The 17321-nt window shown below is 41.7% G+C and overlaps 1 protein-coding gene across 2 annotated transcripts in view; it reads right to left on the bottom strand.

Annotated features, from left to right (window-relative positions):
- CDK14 (cyclin dependent kinase 14) overlaps nucleotides 1-17321 on the bottom strand; it is a 624401-nt gene that overhangs the window by 314026 nt on the left and 293054 nt on the right. For both annotated transcript variants that reach the window (XM_014522234.2, XM_025210005.1), the window contains exon 7: nucleotides 5964-6087. In XM_014522234.2, the coding sequence (XP_014377720.1) occupies nucleotides 5964-6087 (124 nt within the window). The remainder of the gene's footprint in view (nucleotides 1-5963; nucleotides 6088-17321) is intronic.

Below are 17321 nucleotides of genomic sequence, written 5' to 3'. Positions count from 1 at the left end.
ACTTGAGCCCAGTTTCCCTCCTGCCCAGGCAGGGGGTCGGACTTGAAGATCTACAAGGGCCCTTCCGACCCTACTTCTATGATTCTATGACTCTATGATAATTAAATGAATTCTAAATATCTATATACTTTGGCATTTGCTTTTGGGTTTTTTATCATAGAAAAATCAGAGCTGCCCTTGCTCCTTTGGCTCACTAGGATGTGGGGCACTGAGCAGCACTGATATGTCACTGCTCTGCCCCTACCCTTGCACCTTACTCCCAATCCGCAGTCCCTGTCCACCCCCTCTAGCTCCCCCCCGGCCACAGTTCCATCCCAGCACCAGGACATGAGTCCAGCTGCATCTGTCTCACTGGCTGTTCTGTGGCTCTGAGCAGTGCCAGCCCTTCCTGTTCTGCTCCCATGTGCACCATGCCCAGGCCCCAGTGACCCCCATGCCATTCCTGAGAAGCCCTTGTGTGGGGCTAAGGGACTGGGCTGGGCAAGCCCCTTCTCTTCCAGGCTATCCTGCCCCTGCACAGGCTGCTCTAGGGAGGCAGCGGGGCTCTAAGCCTGGCTCTGGTGGCCTCTCCTACCCAGAGTGCTCTCCCATCCCTGACCCCCATCTCTCTCTCTCTCACACACACACACAAACACCCCTGCAGCCACCTCCACACCTCCCCCAGCCTATCAACCCCCCAAGTGGGTCCTGAGACCAGGAGCCCCCCCCACCAGGCTGGGCTGCATGTCTCAGCACCAGTGTGGGCACGGGGCAGGGCTGCAGTGTGGCAGTTGCCCCTGCAGCCACAGCTCCCACCAACAGGTCCTGACCCATCTGGCAGCTGGACACACAGGGTGTGAGATGTGGGGGGGGATGTGGGGTTTGGGGGGAAAGGCTGTGGGGGTGTTGTGGGTGGTTGTAGGATTTGTGGGGGTGAGGTCTGTGGTGGGGTGGGCCTTGTGTGGATGTTTGTGGGTGGGGGCTTTCTGGATGGATTGGGGGGGAACTTGTGGGTGTGGAAGGACTGTGTAGGTGTGCGGGTACTGCTTGGGAGGGGTACCCAGTCTACCTCCCACATGGCACACAGCTCCCCCAAAGCAGCAGCAGCAGCAGCTGCTGGGCCACTTGTGGCCCACTGTTGGCAGAGACTCCTGACGGTGCTCTGCCACCTCAGACCTGGCAGCTGCACATGGTGCCAGCCCGCTCCACTTGCATGTGCCTTCAAACAAAACCCGGCCTCTCTTGCTGTCCCTCACAGCTCCCGGCACCGCACACAGAAGCCACATGCCTTCAGGCCGGGGTGGCTGCTGCCTCCATATGCCCCACACACCATCAGGCTGGGCTAGCTCCATGGAGGCAGGACCCTGGCCCAGCACAATGGCGTGTAGCTTCTGTGTGCAGTGCCAGGAGCCCTGCATGACAGCAAGAGCGGCCCGGTCCTGTTTGAGAGCACATGCCAGCAGCCAGGCCAGCGCCATGTGCAGCTGCCTCGTCTGAGCCGGCACCACACCACACCACACCACCGGGGGTCTCTGCCAACAGTGGGCCATGAGAGCCCCAACAGCATTGCTGTTGCTGCAGGGAGGAGGGTTGTGAGCCGTGCGGGAGGCAGGCAAGAGACCCATCCCTCCCAAGCAGTCTCCTTCACCCCCACAGACTCCCTGTCCCCACAGTCCCTTCACCGCCACATCCCTACTTACCTGGAACAGAGCCTGGGTCCGAGATGCTGCTGCAGCCTTGCCTGGTCCTATTTTCCCCAGCATGCTGAGGTAATGTGCTGGAGCAGCAGGGGCACACAGCAGCCATAGAGACACTCTGGCTGGGTGCCAGAGCATCTCCTTGGAGGACCCAGCCTTTAGTTGCCTCTGGGTATGTTCCAGGAGTGTGTCCTGTGCTGCGTTTTTTCCAGCATGTTTTTGGGGAGCGGGGTTTATACTGTGATTTCCTGGTATCAAATTTAGAGTCCGCGCTGCATATATGCAGGCCAGGGAACTTTTGTTCATTCCTAGCATGCCTCTTGCACTTTGAGATGCCACAACAGGCATGTGCTCACTCATCTGGACGTGGCCTCTGTATTTAAAGTAAGCAGTTATATTAATTTCATATTTGTAATTTCACATGGTTCTATTCATTATAGGTTTAGCACCTTACTTCCATTTAGAAGGGACATATCTAAAAACAAACAAACAAAAAATCCCCTTAAAACTAAATTCACAAAGAGGTTAAAAATTAATTCTTACTCTCAAGTAATCATTCCATAGGGAGAACTGGCATATTCTAACTTCCCCTAGAATTTTAATTAGGTTTAGAATAAAGTAAGAGAGTGGCATTTTTATTTGGTCTATGTTTTGTAGCTGAAATTAATCCAGATATATTCTTCAATTTCATATTGTGCTATTGAAACAACTTTTTATACTTCATCAATTTTTAATGATAACATCTCTGGTCCATTCTCCTCTTTTCTTTCGATTACTGGGTCTCTCTTCTCATAAGTGCCCTTTTTGCAGTGTTGCAGTAAAAGGCACAGTACTAAAAAGCAAAACTAGTGGCTGAACAATGATACTCGCACACACGAAAGTGTCAATATCTGGGAACTATCCTCTAGAAAAGCCGGTGCCTACACTTTTGTAAAGATTCCTCTACAGCTGTAATAGTATGCACCAAGAAGCACGAGCGGCTTTTCCTTTACCGTGTTTATACAAGAACAATGATCTACCAAAGCCTACTTGTGGGTATTTGATACATTAAACAGAGGGGATGAAACCTGACACTGAATTAAAAACTGGGACAGCGCAGTTGATTTTTGTAAACTTATGAAACCAAACTCTGAAGGTCTTCTCCTCTGGGACTGAAAGGCCTTTATAGTCTAAGATTTGATATTTATTACACTGGCAAAGTCAATTTCTCTGACAGAAACTGATTTCTCCTTGGCTTTTTATTTCTGCCTTGGGTGTATTTAAAAAAAAATTCTAATTTACATTTTTGTTTCTCGTGTACTTTAATTAATCCGAAATATAATTTACACCAACTTCCTTCATAAGACCCTTCCAGAGAAGAAGTAGCCTGAGGGACATAGAGCTCAAACATGAACAAGATTGTATTTTACATCTTTAAAAGTATGTCCTTTTTTGTATAATTGCATAGTATTAAAGAGAGAGAGGGATATTTGTCTGCCTTCTCATTTCCCATGCTGTCAGTGAAGGAGGTCATGACCCTATAGCTTTTTACCTCATAGTTTTTAATTTTTCATCTTGGTTTTCAGGAGGGGGAACCAAATCCATCTGGTTTTCGATTTCACAAGGTCATGAGTCACAAGAAAAAATAACTTGGAAAAATGCAGACAATATAATCTTCTCTCAGCATATCAGTTATACAGGATTATACAGATTACTTTGTTAAACAAAATAAACACAAGGAAGTAATAAAAAATTCTCTCTAACCCCAAACAGCAACAGAAAAATGAATGCTGCATTGCAAGCATTTTTTCTATCTATATGTCTGGTCCTTACCTAGACTCTATCCTTTCAAAATAATACATTACGCCAAGACTTACATTCAAAAATTGAATTTTTGTTAACGAAGAAATGAAATCCTGGTCCCGCTTGACTTTGACAATGCAGCCAGGACTTCATCTGAGGTAAACAGTGAAGGCATCTCCTCACACGGCAGGTGGAAGGCAGTCAGTAAAAACAGCAGATGCCACATATACTGCCTAATGCCACGGCTTAAAGAGAACAAGAAAGTGGAACTGTGGTGTTCAAGTGGCCTGCCTAATACTGGAAAGTGTTACTGGTGATTTCATAGTCCCAACTCAGTTAAGTATATATCTGATGTAAGCTACATGTATTTCCCTAGTCCAGGAAGGAGAGGAGTGTCATAGACCCAGTGCAGCATAAGCAAGGGGAATTTGCAGTTAATTGTAGGCCTCAGCATTCTGCCAACACATTTTTCTAAAAAGAAATCTCCACAATTTTCTCCTGTTTTTTTCAGGGAGACCTTTAGAGGAGTGTGCTGCCTGCATTACAAGGAGATATGTCGACTGTTTTGGCAGATCTACACCTGTGAAGATATAGGAGAGGATGTGTAGTGATGCCATAAAGAGAACAAGACTTCATTAAAGCCTGCTAAAATTGTATCTGATACCCACCTGAGTAGGAAAACAAGCATGTTTTTATTTTACCCCAACAAACCTAACAAAGGTGCAACTCTGAAGAGAACTAAAATATTATTTACTTATTGCTTTATTGGTACTGCAATAGTACCTAGGAACCCAGTGATGGACCAAGACACTAGTTCTTGGGCACAGCCCAAACATGTCAGTATGTCTGTCTTTGTCCAAAAGAGCTTACAGCCAAAGTAGTATCCACAAAGTCAGAAGTTTGAAACTACAGCTAGGTTTCCTATTATCCATGTGTATTGAAACATAATTAATCTTTCTTCAGAATGAACTTCTTGAACTCAAACTGGATAAGTAGGATTTCCCATTGGTCACAGATCTTCAGCACAAAAGAAAAGGTAATTGTCTGAAATGTGGCATTAGAACAGAAACTGTTAGCAATCATAAGTATGCCTTTCACTACCAGTCAACTTGATAATATTTCATCAGAATCCCTTGAGGGGTTTAATGTGTCATAATACAAATCAGTACCTATTCAGTGTCCTTATGCATCTCATTGCAAAACTAGAAATTTCACTCAAGGAAACAAGTCAAACAACGCTTATTTCATCAGAGAGCTAATGTTTCGTGTATGTCTCTAGGAAAATCTGAATATAAAACATAGTATCTAGCAGGTCTGAGATATATTTAAAATTAAAAAAAGAATTTCATCTAACAAGTACCCTTCAAGTACCAAAAAGCAGCAACAAAAAGGGTGAATAACACAGTACATCTCTCACTCCTGATTCTGTTTCTTTAACAGCTTCGGAATCTACAAGCAAATCAAGTTCTCATGGACTGTGTGCAAGCATACACAGCTGTTAAGCAAAGTAACTAGAAGTAAAAGACAAAAACACCACCAAATTAAAAGTGAAATTGTCAATTAGTGTGTAAGGCCCCCTCATTACACTTGGGAAATTGAATGTGAAACCCAGTGTGGCAGGCAGGGTAGGAAAAAAAAAAGAGAGACATTACAAGAAATTGATGGGCCATATTCCCAGCTTGTGTAATATTATGTATTTGAAATGCAAGTCCACTGCAGTCAATGGAGTTATAATTTACATCAGCTACATCTAATGCCTGAACTGTTTGTCTGTATTTGGGAACTAACACTTGTAAACAAAGAACTTTTCTTTTTTTTTTATTAATACCAACAAAAAAGCATTAACATCTTCTGACACCCACATCAACATTGTCCTTGACAGGAAAAGGACATTTTCTAGAAAAAGTGTGTCAAGGCATTGCTAAGGGAGGCTAGCCTCACAAGGAAGGGACACAGAATATCTCATGATGAGATGCTTATAGAGTTCCCCAACAAGGGACCAACAACAGATACTGAAATAGGCCACATAATCGTTGTCTCCACTAATCTTCAAGGGAAATATTTCTTTTTATTTCCACAAGCCTCAATCAATCAGAGGCCATTTCATGAAAAGTAAATCCTGTTTCTAGAACCTTATGTCCTAAGGGCTGTACACATAAGTGATCACAGACTTAGTATCTCCTGCATACCCTGAGGCCTGAATTTCTTTGCCTTTTCAAAGGTTTGCTTCTAAATTCTAAGTCTTGAGGTGCTGAAGCAATGAGGACTGAACTACTTTCATTGTACTTATTCTCTCTCATGGGATCTAGAGTATACTTTTTTTAACCACTTGCTCCTTTTAATCAAGCATTATGGTGACAATAATCAATGCCTTAGCCTTGGAGAATAATTTACAAATATCTACAATGAAGTAGGTGTGTCTAAGGAATGGGTAAAATCAATGAAACATCTGTCTGACATTCCTACAATGTTATAAAAGAGACTTGAAATTAACTGCTTTCCTACCAAAGTCTGCCAGCTTTAACTCCCCTGTGTCACTGATCAGAAGATTCTGTGGTTTCAGGTCCCTGTGCAAAATGTAACGCTGATGGGTGTAAGACAGTCCTCGCAGCAACTGAAATAAAAATAACTGAAAAAGAGGGAAACAGAAGAGATGACCTCTGTTAATATATGTATGCAATGCACCAGTCTTCTACACAATCTGCAGGGTATTATCAAATTGTAATATAACAATTTCTCATTATTGCAGCAAAATCATGATCCCCCTCTCCCCAACTCCCCACAAAAATTGAAAAAAGAACCTTTTCAAGCATAAGAAAAAGGAATAAATTTTGAAGAAATCCATCACCTATCCTTACTACATCATACACCGAACGTACCTGCTTTAAAACAAAATGAGAACAATACACCCACAAATGGAAGGCTCAGTTTCTACCAAATAGCAATTATATTCTGTTTACCCATATGGCCTTAGAGATTAGGTGGTAGCCTGAAGATAGATGTGTATCTTCACTAATTACAGAAAACAATAATACAGCTAGAATGGTGATAATAGGAGGAAATTAGGTTGGGGGATGAGATGCTAGAGCTAAGAAAAAGAAGAAATTAAGGATATAGTAGCAATCTCTTCCCTCACCAACCTAGACATCTACAAAGAAAATATACAAAAAAATTATTTTTTTAATAAAAATTAAAAATATATTTTTATATATATATTTAGATTTTTAATCTAAAGAAAAAAATATACAAAAAAAATATTTTCCACCTACTTTTTAGGTTGAATTTGGACCCAAAACCCTTTGCTAGTGCTCTTTTTAGCTGTGCACCAGATTCTATGTATGCATTTTAGAATTTAGGGAGGTTTTGTGCAATTTACTGTTATGGCCCCTGCACTAAAAAAATTTCAGATTCAGGTTCTTTCAGTCTCTTTTGATAGGCACTTGCCACTACAGAATGGCAAATGTTATCTTTGTAGTCACAAAAATCTATACTGCTGATTTTACAGGGATTAGCTAAGCATGCCCTCTTACATTTTATGTCTGTTGGTACACAGGCCTTTCCTGATGGTGCAATTTGTAAAAGAAAAACTCTTGTTTCCCTGGGACAATGATCCAGTCCATTGTATGTCTAAGACAAGAAATGTAAGAGCGGGTATGACAGAATTACTTTCTACCTAGCAATTGAGCACTTTTTGAACAAAGATGTCTTGCATGCTTGGGAGAGCCGCACATGCAAAACCCAAAAATTTTCAAAACATCAATGCAGGCATGTGAAAGTCAGCAATTAGCTAGCAATACAACCTTTACATATATTTAGAGACTATTTAAATGAGAAAACATTATAAATGAGGTTATGAAATCTGATTACAGAAGAGAAGAGAATAAAGGTTGACATGAAAGGAACAGAAAATGTCACGCTACTCAAGGTGAAACAGATTTAATTACATCCTATTTTTTTTCCCCAAGTGCAGACACAATATACTGATGTTTAGCTATTTAGCCAGGACACAAAGAGCCATATCAATCAGCTTTCTTGCCAGAGTTTAGCCTAACAATATGCTGAGGAAACGTAGGTGCAAACTATTCTAACAAAAGGAAAAATAGCAGAGAATTGATAAATAACCAAAATGCCCTTTGAATTATAGTTGGCATGGAATTCACAGTACAGAAAAACTAGTTTTAGGGCAGGAAACAAAACTGGCATTTATTATGGCCATAACATTTAGACTGCATTATTAAATGAGTGCAGTCATGTTGTGAACAGAAAAATATGATATAGGGTCAGTTTGCTAAATTAACCAACAGGTATTTTACTTCAAATATAAAGTATGCAAAGAAACTCCAAACATCATGTAATCATTACCAAACAACATAACCAAAATCTCTTGTTTAAAAACTGGCTTTTAATATAATGCATTGGAATGACTTGAAGTGCTATTCCTAAGAAAATAATAATTTCACAATGCAGTAAATGGAATGAAACTACAAGGGCAGATTTGAAACCTGAAAACTTTCAACTTTATTCAAATCTCACACATGTAGGTTTCATGGTAAATTCCATGAGGAAGGAACTTAACTTTCTTGCCTGGGTAACTGTGGTCTCAACTGTGTGCTTTTTGAGAAAATACACACAGGAAAAGGGAAAAGCTTACTGAAAGATTTACAAGACAGACTTTGCTCTCTTTTTACCTTTTTAGAGCTTTCTAATCTTTGGTAAGAAAGGTGGCCTAGTGAAATCCAAGGAACAGGAAACAAGACTGCAACAGCTGTATTATGGAGTACTGCTCCTGATGCTTCACGAGCTGTCATCCAGCTCACAACAAAGCTTCCTCAGAGGCCTTCATACAAGCAGTCTCTTTCTCTTCCCTGACATCTGTACTTACCCTGCTCTGAAAACCAGAAGCCCTGAAACAGGGTTAAGCAACGTAAGTCACTACTAACTCTTACCCAAAATTCCAATGATAAATCAACCAAGTTGGCAGGGCTACATGCCACTTAAAGTGGCTGTTCCTGACTTCGCTCTCTCCCTACTCCAATGTGCTCAATTCCAACAATCGTGGAGTCTTAACCTACAGAGGTCGTATGTGTGGGGCTCCAAGAAGCAGTATGAATTTGAGGCTGAACCACTACCACTTCCTAGGTCTGCCAGCACTCTAACTTTCTTCCATCAGGAAAAAGGCAAACAAGCCACAAATTTTATGGACGCTGTAAGCCCATTCCTTTGGAGTCTACTAAAGACCTCAGACCCAGGATCAAGAGCTTGACCAGGAGTTTGCCAGGGAATTAGCTGAGGCTGCATGCTCCCGGTGCATGGTTGTCATGGGAGACTTCAACTACCCAGACATCTCATGGGAAGAGCAGTCGGCCAAATCCAAGCAGTTGCAAAGCGCTCTCTCACGCGTGGATGAGCTCTATCTGATTCAAGAAGTCGATGGGCCGACGAGAGGTAAAGCGCTGCTTGACCTGGTTCTAGCAACAGGGGACAACCTAATCAGTGACCTAATGATCGAAGGGAAGCTGGGTGACAGTGACCACAAGCTAATCACCTTCACCATCCGCGGTAAAGCTGGCAAGTCAGTCAACAATACAGAAGTCCTTGACTTCAGGAAAGCTGACTTTGACAAGCTCTGGAGGCTCGTCAGAGAGGACCTAAAGGGCCACAACCCAAAGGGGAGGGGAGTTCGGGATGAGTGGTTGCTCCTCAAAGGTCCGATCCTGCAAGCGAAAGCAAAGACTATCCCGTCTCGGAGGAAAGGCAGCAAAAGGGCACAGCGGCCCCCTTGGCTCTCCAGGGAACTAGCGGACCTCCTGCATCTAAAAAGACAGACCTACAGAGGATGGAGGACTGGATCCACCTCCAAGGAGGAATACTCTGCACTGGTCTGGACGTGCAGGGAGCAAACCAGGAAAGCCAAGGCTGCAACAGAACTCCAACTAGCTACAAGGACAACAAAAAGTCTTTTTTTAGATATGTGGGGAGCCACAGGAAAAACAAGGGTAACATTGAACCCCTGCTAAACCAGATGGGACAACTGACAATCGACGCCCAGGATAAAGTCCACTTGCTAAATGGGTACTTTGCATTGGTCATTCACCAGTCCCATGGGATGCCCCTGCCCACTATGGGACAGGGAGGCCTGGGCGAGGGAGTTTACTTACCCTCCATCAATGCTGACCTCGTGAAAGAACACCTTAAGAGGCTGGACACTTTGAAATCAGCCAGCTCTGACAGTTTACACCCCAGGGTACTCAAGGAGTTGGCTAGCCCCTGGCATGGATCTTTGAGAACTCCTGGTGCTCTGGTGAAGTGCCCAAAGACTGGAAGAAGGCCAATGTCGTGCCTATCTTCAAGAAAAGGAGGAAAGTGGATCCAGCAAACTATAGGCCCATCAGCCTGACCTCTATCCTGGGAAAGGTTTTAGAAAAGATTATCAAAGAGGCTATTCTTAACAGGCTGGCTGAAGGCAACATCCCGAGTGATAGCCAGCACAGGTTTGTTGCGGGTAGGTCTTGCTTGACCAATCTCATTTCCTTCTACGATCAGGTGACCTATCACCTGGACAAAGGAGAAGAGATTGATGTCGTATATCTTGACTTTAAAAAAAGCCTTTTATCTGGTATCCCATGATCATCTCGTAGTAAAACTGGTTAACTGCGGCCTTGGCCACACCACGATCTGCTGGCTGGGCAATTGGCTCCGTGGTAGGACCCAGAGGGTGGTGTTTGATGGAAGTCACTCGTCGTGATGCCCTGTGACCAGTAGGATCCCCCAGGGCTCTGTCTTTGGGCCTATACTATTTAACATCTTCATTAATGATGTAGACATTGGAGTCAGAAGCAGACTGGCCAAGGTTGCTGATGGCACCAAACTCTGGGGTAAAGCACCCACACCTGAGGACAGGTGGTGATCCAGGCTGACCTTGACAAGCTCAGGAAATGGGCAGACAAGAACCTGATTGTGTTTAACACTAAAAAAAATAGCATGCTTATAGGCTCGGCGGTGCTATGCTGGCTAGCACTATGGACGAAAAGGAGTTGGGGGTCATGATTGACCACAAGATGAATATGAGCCTGCAATGTGATACTGCTGCTAGTAAAGCAAGCAAAACGCTTGGTTGCATCCACAGATGCTTCTCAAGTAAATCCTAGGACATCGTCCTCCCGTTGTACTCGGCCTTGGTGAGGCCGCAGCTGGAATACTGTGTTCAGTTTTGGGCTCCACAACTCGAAAAGGATGTGGAGAAGCTTGAGAGGGTGCAGAGGAGAGCCACACGCATGATCAAAGGTCAGGAAAGCAGATCTTATAAAGGGAGGCTGAGAGTCATGGGATTCTTCAGCCTGGAAAAGTGCAGGCTCAGGGGCGATCTGGTGGCCACCTATAAGTTCATCAGGGGTGCTTACCAGGATCTGGGGGAATGTCTGTTCACCAGAGAGCCCCAAGGGATGACAAGGTTGAACGGTCACAAACTCCTCCATGACCGTTTCAGGCTGGACATAAGGAAGAACTTCTTTACTGTCCAAGCCCCCAAGGTTTGGAATAGACTGCCACCGGAGGTGGTTGAAGTACCTACTCTGAACGCCTTCAAAAGACATCTGAATGTTTATCTTGCTGGGATCCTATGATCCCTGCTGACTTCCTGCCCCTGGGGCAGGGGGCTGGACTCGATGATCTTCCGAGGTCCCTTCCAGCCCTAATGTCTATGAAATCTATGAGTCAACAGCAAATCTCTTATAGACTTCAATAGATAGAATAATAGATCTTTCTGAAAGGCACAGAATGATAGAGAGAAAGTGAGACTTGGTTTGGCATGTTATTAATAAAACAAACCAAATCTAGTATTAAAATAACCTAGACTGCATAACTGTCAAATAGAATATGAGTATGAGACCATGACATCATGCTGATAACTTATCTTTAGTAAGAACTGAAGTTTTGGAAATTTTGAAACATTCGGGTGGAAATGAAAGATAGTAATGATAGAAAGTTGCAAAGGAAGAAAAACAGAAATTGGCTTAGATTAAGCTATTTCTATTTTTAATTATTGAGCTTTGGAAATCTCTAGTGGTAAATGATGGATGTCCAATAGTCTTTAAAACATTCCAGATATGAAGTATAAAAAGCTCCATTTCAGGCATTCGCTTACTGAATACAACCATAAAAACGCACATTCTTGGCATGACAGCTATGTGCTGCTTGCTTTAATAAGCACTTTTTTTTCTAATAAAAGCTACCACAACAAAGGTGCCACATGCAAGTCAAACCTATTCAAAGTTTTATGGACTGTGATATTAGAATGAGTTTTCTAGGTTTAAAATGTAAAAGAAAAAAGTAGAAAATGCTCTCTCTCTCAAACAGGTATCTCTAGGCCTGATCCAACCCCCTTTGACTCAGGCTCTCAGCAGGTTGTCCACATGTGGATCACTCACCTCCACATTGATGCTCCCTCCCCCCAGAACCCGAGAAGGACCTTTGTTGGGCCCAAGATATACACTCACACAGATGTAAAGACTGGAGAGGTTGGGGGGCTGAGGGAGAACTGCTTACAGTACAAGGGGTGAGTAAAAAATGGAAAGAAATGCATATCATTCGTTCTCTATCACTCCCAATATGAAAAACAACATAGAGATGCATTATATTTTCTTCAGAGCTTTTCTTGGGGGGAGACAAGAGCAGCCTTGGGTACCACATTGTCAGGGAGGCAACCAGAGATCTGCAAACTCAACAGGGATATGACAGATTTATGGATTAGCCTTACAATACTTCCTTATACATAAGGGGTCCTTTCCTTGATGACATGTCATGGAAGGACCTCTGAAATTATCTTGCATCTAAACCCCCTCCTCCCCATGTTTTATTGTAGAAGAGGACAATCTGGCTCTATGTAAGCAGAAAACTACACCAAATATTTTATTTTATAGAATATACACAGAGGTGTAAATCTTCACAACACTTCCTTCACAGCATGGGGCCCAAATAGAGCTGAACAGCTAAGGTAGGCTCTACATTTGCATATATGCTTCGGAACAAAGATAGAGTAACGCTGGATTAATGTGTCAATTCCTTCACAGAGCCATATAGCCATATTAGTCCAGCTACTATTAAAATGTAATCACAGATACCACATTTTATCTTGCCTAGTAACACCGATGCTACTGATTATGATGTTTATCAAAATGTATCCATGGTGTATCACTTAATAATTTCAATTCCCTTCTGAGTATTCAAGATCAATCAGTACCATATTTGGTCTTAATAGGCCATCAAATCTAAATACTCCAGTAATGAAACCCAGGACACTTCATGTTTGAAACCAGTTTCTGTTGCCTACTATCCATAGGTTACTGAAAACTCATATGTATCACTGGTTAATTTGAAAGACAGGTTAGTGTGGGAAATGTACAGTAAATTTAAACAGCTTGTAAATAAACACAACAGGCTTGGATTATTATACTTAAATAAAACATTAAAATAAAACTTTAAAAAATCTGTGCAATGCTATATGAATGGCTGCACAAATGGCAAATGTTTCCATGTGACCTCTGCTAGTGTGTCCAAACCTAATCAAGTGAAATCTTTTATCATTGTAGGTTTGTCAATTGTTTTTTCCCCCCACTGTGATAATACCCATTAGATATAATGTAATTTTTCATTTCTAACAGTACCCTGGAGATGCATTGTGCTTTTTAAGTCAAAGCTTTGAAGATTCTCATTTCAACTGTGAGGAGAAGAAACTTAAGAAACAAAGTGCTGACTGACTATGGACATATGTCTTTACTAACAATGGGAACTTAGTTAACTAAAAGTATTAGTCAGTAGAGTCAGCATGAACTTCACCACCATAATAAGCTTTATTTCAGTAGAAATTACTGCTTTCTTAACTCCCCAGAACTATTGACAGGATTCTCAAAGAACAGACTTTTAAAGTGGTCTTCCAAGAACAACCACATTTTTAGAGTCTTAAGAGCCTTGTCCTGCACCCCTTACACACATAGGAAACCCACCTATTTCATGCAGGAATATTAAACAATATAAACACCAGACATGAAAAAAAATCACATCCACTTGCTACCAATATACAAAAATTTATGCTCGATTGTAATGAAATGTGGTGAAAATGGACTGGAGAGCATTATACATGTGCTCCAGGTGGCATGGGGGGAGCACTTCAATAACAGGTCCGAAAGCCGCGCTAATTAAAAGTACCTGGAGCAGCACGTGTATTAGCAGCCCCATGCTGGAAAATGACGGTGGGGCACTTTGAACTAAAACTGGTGGAACAAGCTTCATTTTAAAGCACCCCGCCACCATTTTCAAGTGCTAATACACATGACACGGGAAGCTGCTGGAGTGCGTTAATTTCCACGCTCCAGCAGAATCAATTGAGTCTGCTGCAATGTGCTGGAATTATGGCACACTGGAGCAGGCTCCCTGCACACGTATAGGAGCCCTTATGGCCAAGACCCATTTTCTTTGATACTCTTATTGATTGTTGTCTCTAAGAACTTATGTCATTCATAATGAGGAAAGCTGTGCTTTATTAACAAACCTTGGATATTCCCTCCTGATCAGTTACAATGCGCATCTTGGTCACTTATGATCAGTAGGTAAACAATTATTGTTATTTCTTTATACAGCATGATCAAGAGTAAATGCTCTCCCTTTTTTAGCTTTTATCATGCAAATGCACTTACATGATGCAGCAGCTAAAGAGTGTATTTACTACTCAGTTCTATTGTAAAAGCTTTCTCATTTCTTTCTCTTTAATTTTTTTAAATTTTTAATGGAAGCATAAGCATATCAATGTATACAGATTTAGTGAGACTTTTTGTGCATGTTTGTCCAAATGCAGTGCATATTAAATAAGTTCATTAACCTAGCATGTTTCCTACTTTATTAATAAAGTTTCTGCAGTTAATGTTCACATTTGTGCATAGTATCAAGTCATTTGTACATAACTAGCAACGTTGATACAAAATAGAGTGAAATCACAACGACATATTTAATATCTGATCACAAGAAAATCTCATTTAAAAATTGATTCTCAAAGCCATCTGTAAAAGACAACCTTAATATGGCATAACATTATTCTGTCTGCTGTACACCTGCTTGTTCTCAGGCTAAAGAATGAAAAATAACAACTCCTTACCCACATTAAAAAGCATATCATCCTTTTTTACATATCTATTAATACACGTGTGTGTATGTTATTTTATATTGTGCTTCACAAAAATGATATTGCTAATTTAAATGAATAGAAAAGAAATGTAAGACACATTGCACTAGTTTAAAATTAATCTGGAGAAATGTAATTTGGAGAAATGCTATAGAAGAAGTGTAACAATTATATTTACTTTTTGAAGTAAAACTATATTTCAGCTAAACTATGAGGAGGCCATAGAGTAAGTAAGACAAGGTGTATTTTCATCTGGATGACAGTTTAAATCCACCTTAGCCAGATAAATCATTGTATCATTGTAGTTTGTTTAAATTCTTGTTGACTAAGGTGATGAAGTATCATAAGACAGCTCCACAAAAGGTCACAAAATTCTGGGCACTGTTGCTGTTGCCTATCATCATGCCAGAGTGTCATCCAGGAATTCTTAACTGTTGGGGTCTTCATGTCAGAAACTTTTTTTTTTTTTAATCTTACCTGCTTCTCTGTTTTCTCAGAGTAAATTATACAGCACAAAGAAATACAAAATGTTGTGCACTCTTCATATAATGTTTTAGTAACAAATACAGATTATAATTTAGCACTAATAATCAATACCACTTTCTATTTAGAAAAAAGCCAGAAGGTGTTTATTCATGCGGTTTCAGAAGTTATATTTCAAGTAGAATAAGCTATATTTGAATAAAGTATAGGAGCTATTCTAAATGCTTCCTTATATTTTATGTTCCAGAGAAGTCTAAGGTAGTAATCACTTCAGTTATGCCTTTCACAAACATAAATATTTATAAGCCTTATATACCCTAAGGCTTTGACTCGGGTTGTTAATTTTCAAATTGGTCATTAACTGCTAAAATTACCCATTTGTCAAAAATAGATGTTATTTTAAAAACTGTAACCAGCAGTTGAGAATAAAGTTCATAATAGAGGAAAATAGAAGGCAATAAATGAATTCTGCAAATGGTTAACTGACAGAGTAAAACTGTTTTTCTGATTATATGCACTATCATGTATTGTATATATATTTCAACATTCTTGCATAGTTTTGTTGGGTGAATCTTACCACTTAGACATCTCTATCTCATTAGGGGCTGTGTAATCTCTCAGGCCACCTCTATATGTGCAGGTAAATGGTGCAATTGGAGCTAATGAATGATCCACACAATTGCATCTCCTGCCATGCCACATGTGCAGGAGGCATAATTGTGGGATTGTGCATTAGATCTAATAGCACCTTATTGTAGGTGTAGGGGGATTGGGCTCCCCATGCACTGGCAAGAGGCAGGCACCCATAGCTGGGAGACTCCAGGCAAGTCAATTGCTCTCTTTGCTTCAGTTCAAGCAACCTATATGATGATAACAGATAAGTAGAAGGTAGAGCAGGATCACAGCTTACAGACTAACTCATTCAGAGAAACTTTCATAGACTACACTTTACTTGGTCAAATCAGACTAAATGGCTAACTACCTCTCTCTATGAAGAAAGGTAAGTTAGCTAGAAAACTAACTGATTTTGGATTGGAGCAGGAGACTGGAACAGATTGGGCCATGTAGTACCTTTGGTCTTGGAGGAGTGCTGAAAGAACACTGTCCCTTTACCCTGAGTGTGATAGTGCACTAGTGGACTGATGCTCCAGGACTCTTATATAATAAAGGACTTAGTCCATCTGTCTGTCTGTCCATAATGCTCTTGGAGCACTCTGGTTAGCGAAACAACTAATCAGAGTGTGAAGCACTGCCATGATGGTGGTGACGGAGGGGACAGAGCCAGAGGGGGGGGCGGGGTGAGGGTGAGGCCAGCGGTGCTGGAGGCAGCGGGGGGTGTTGGTGGAGGGGGACAGAGGGGACAGTGGGCAAGCTTCCCCCCACCCCTGCTCCTGGGAGGCAGCGGTGGCACAGGATGGTGGGTGGCAGTGTTCCATCCCCACCCATCTCCCCCGTCATCCTTGATGGGCAATTCACTAGTAGTCTACGAAACTGCAGTGAGAAAAGATGCACAGGGATAGGAAGAGGGGCATTTTTTGTATAACCTTTTGTACCTCCCAAAATTTAGCTCATATCAACAAATCACCTTTATTTAATCTTCGGGTACCTTGTGAACTCAAATAAACAAGAATTAAAAATTACCTGTAATCATTTAGAAAAAAAAAAGAAAAAAACTGAGCAGATTTTCAAAAAGCTCCCTCATATTTCACCACACATTCAACCCAGATAATCTAAGAAGAATCAAACTGTTCTTCTTTTAGATAGAGATGCAAAAGCAATCCAGGTATGGCTATTAGGAACCAAAGTGCTATATCTTCTGTCAGTTTTAGGAGTTACAGAAAATGGATTCAACCACATAACATACATATCAAGCTGGGGAAGAGTGACTTGAGCAGAAGGTTTACTAATCTGAGTCTCCAACAAATCACGGAAGGTAAGGAGAAAGAAAAGATGGGCTGACAAGGAATAGAAAGCCTAGCTGACATGAGGAGGCAAACAGAATTGCATCAAATAGGCTAGAACAGGACCAGTTCTTCAGATACTTTAAAGCAGGGGCACCAAACTCATCAGGTCCCATGGAATGGATGAACAGTGCAGGCCCAGTCCACAGGCTGAATGAGGACCAGAGATCGGCCCAGCACATCAGATCCAGTGTATGGGGCCAGTGTGGGGTGGATACCATGTGCCAAACTGGCCCTGGGCACTAC

The sequence above is a fragment of the Alligator sinensis genome, unplaced genomic scaffold (assembly GCF_000455745.1).
Source record: "Alligator sinensis unplaced genomic scaffold, ASM45574v1 scaffold479_1, whole genome shotgun sequence".
NCBI lineage: Eukaryota > Metazoa > Chordata > Crocodylia > Alligatoridae > Alligator > Alligator sinensis.
The sequence above is the reverse complement of the archived record's forward strand: the minus strand, read 5'-3'. Positions and strand labels throughout refer to the sequence as shown.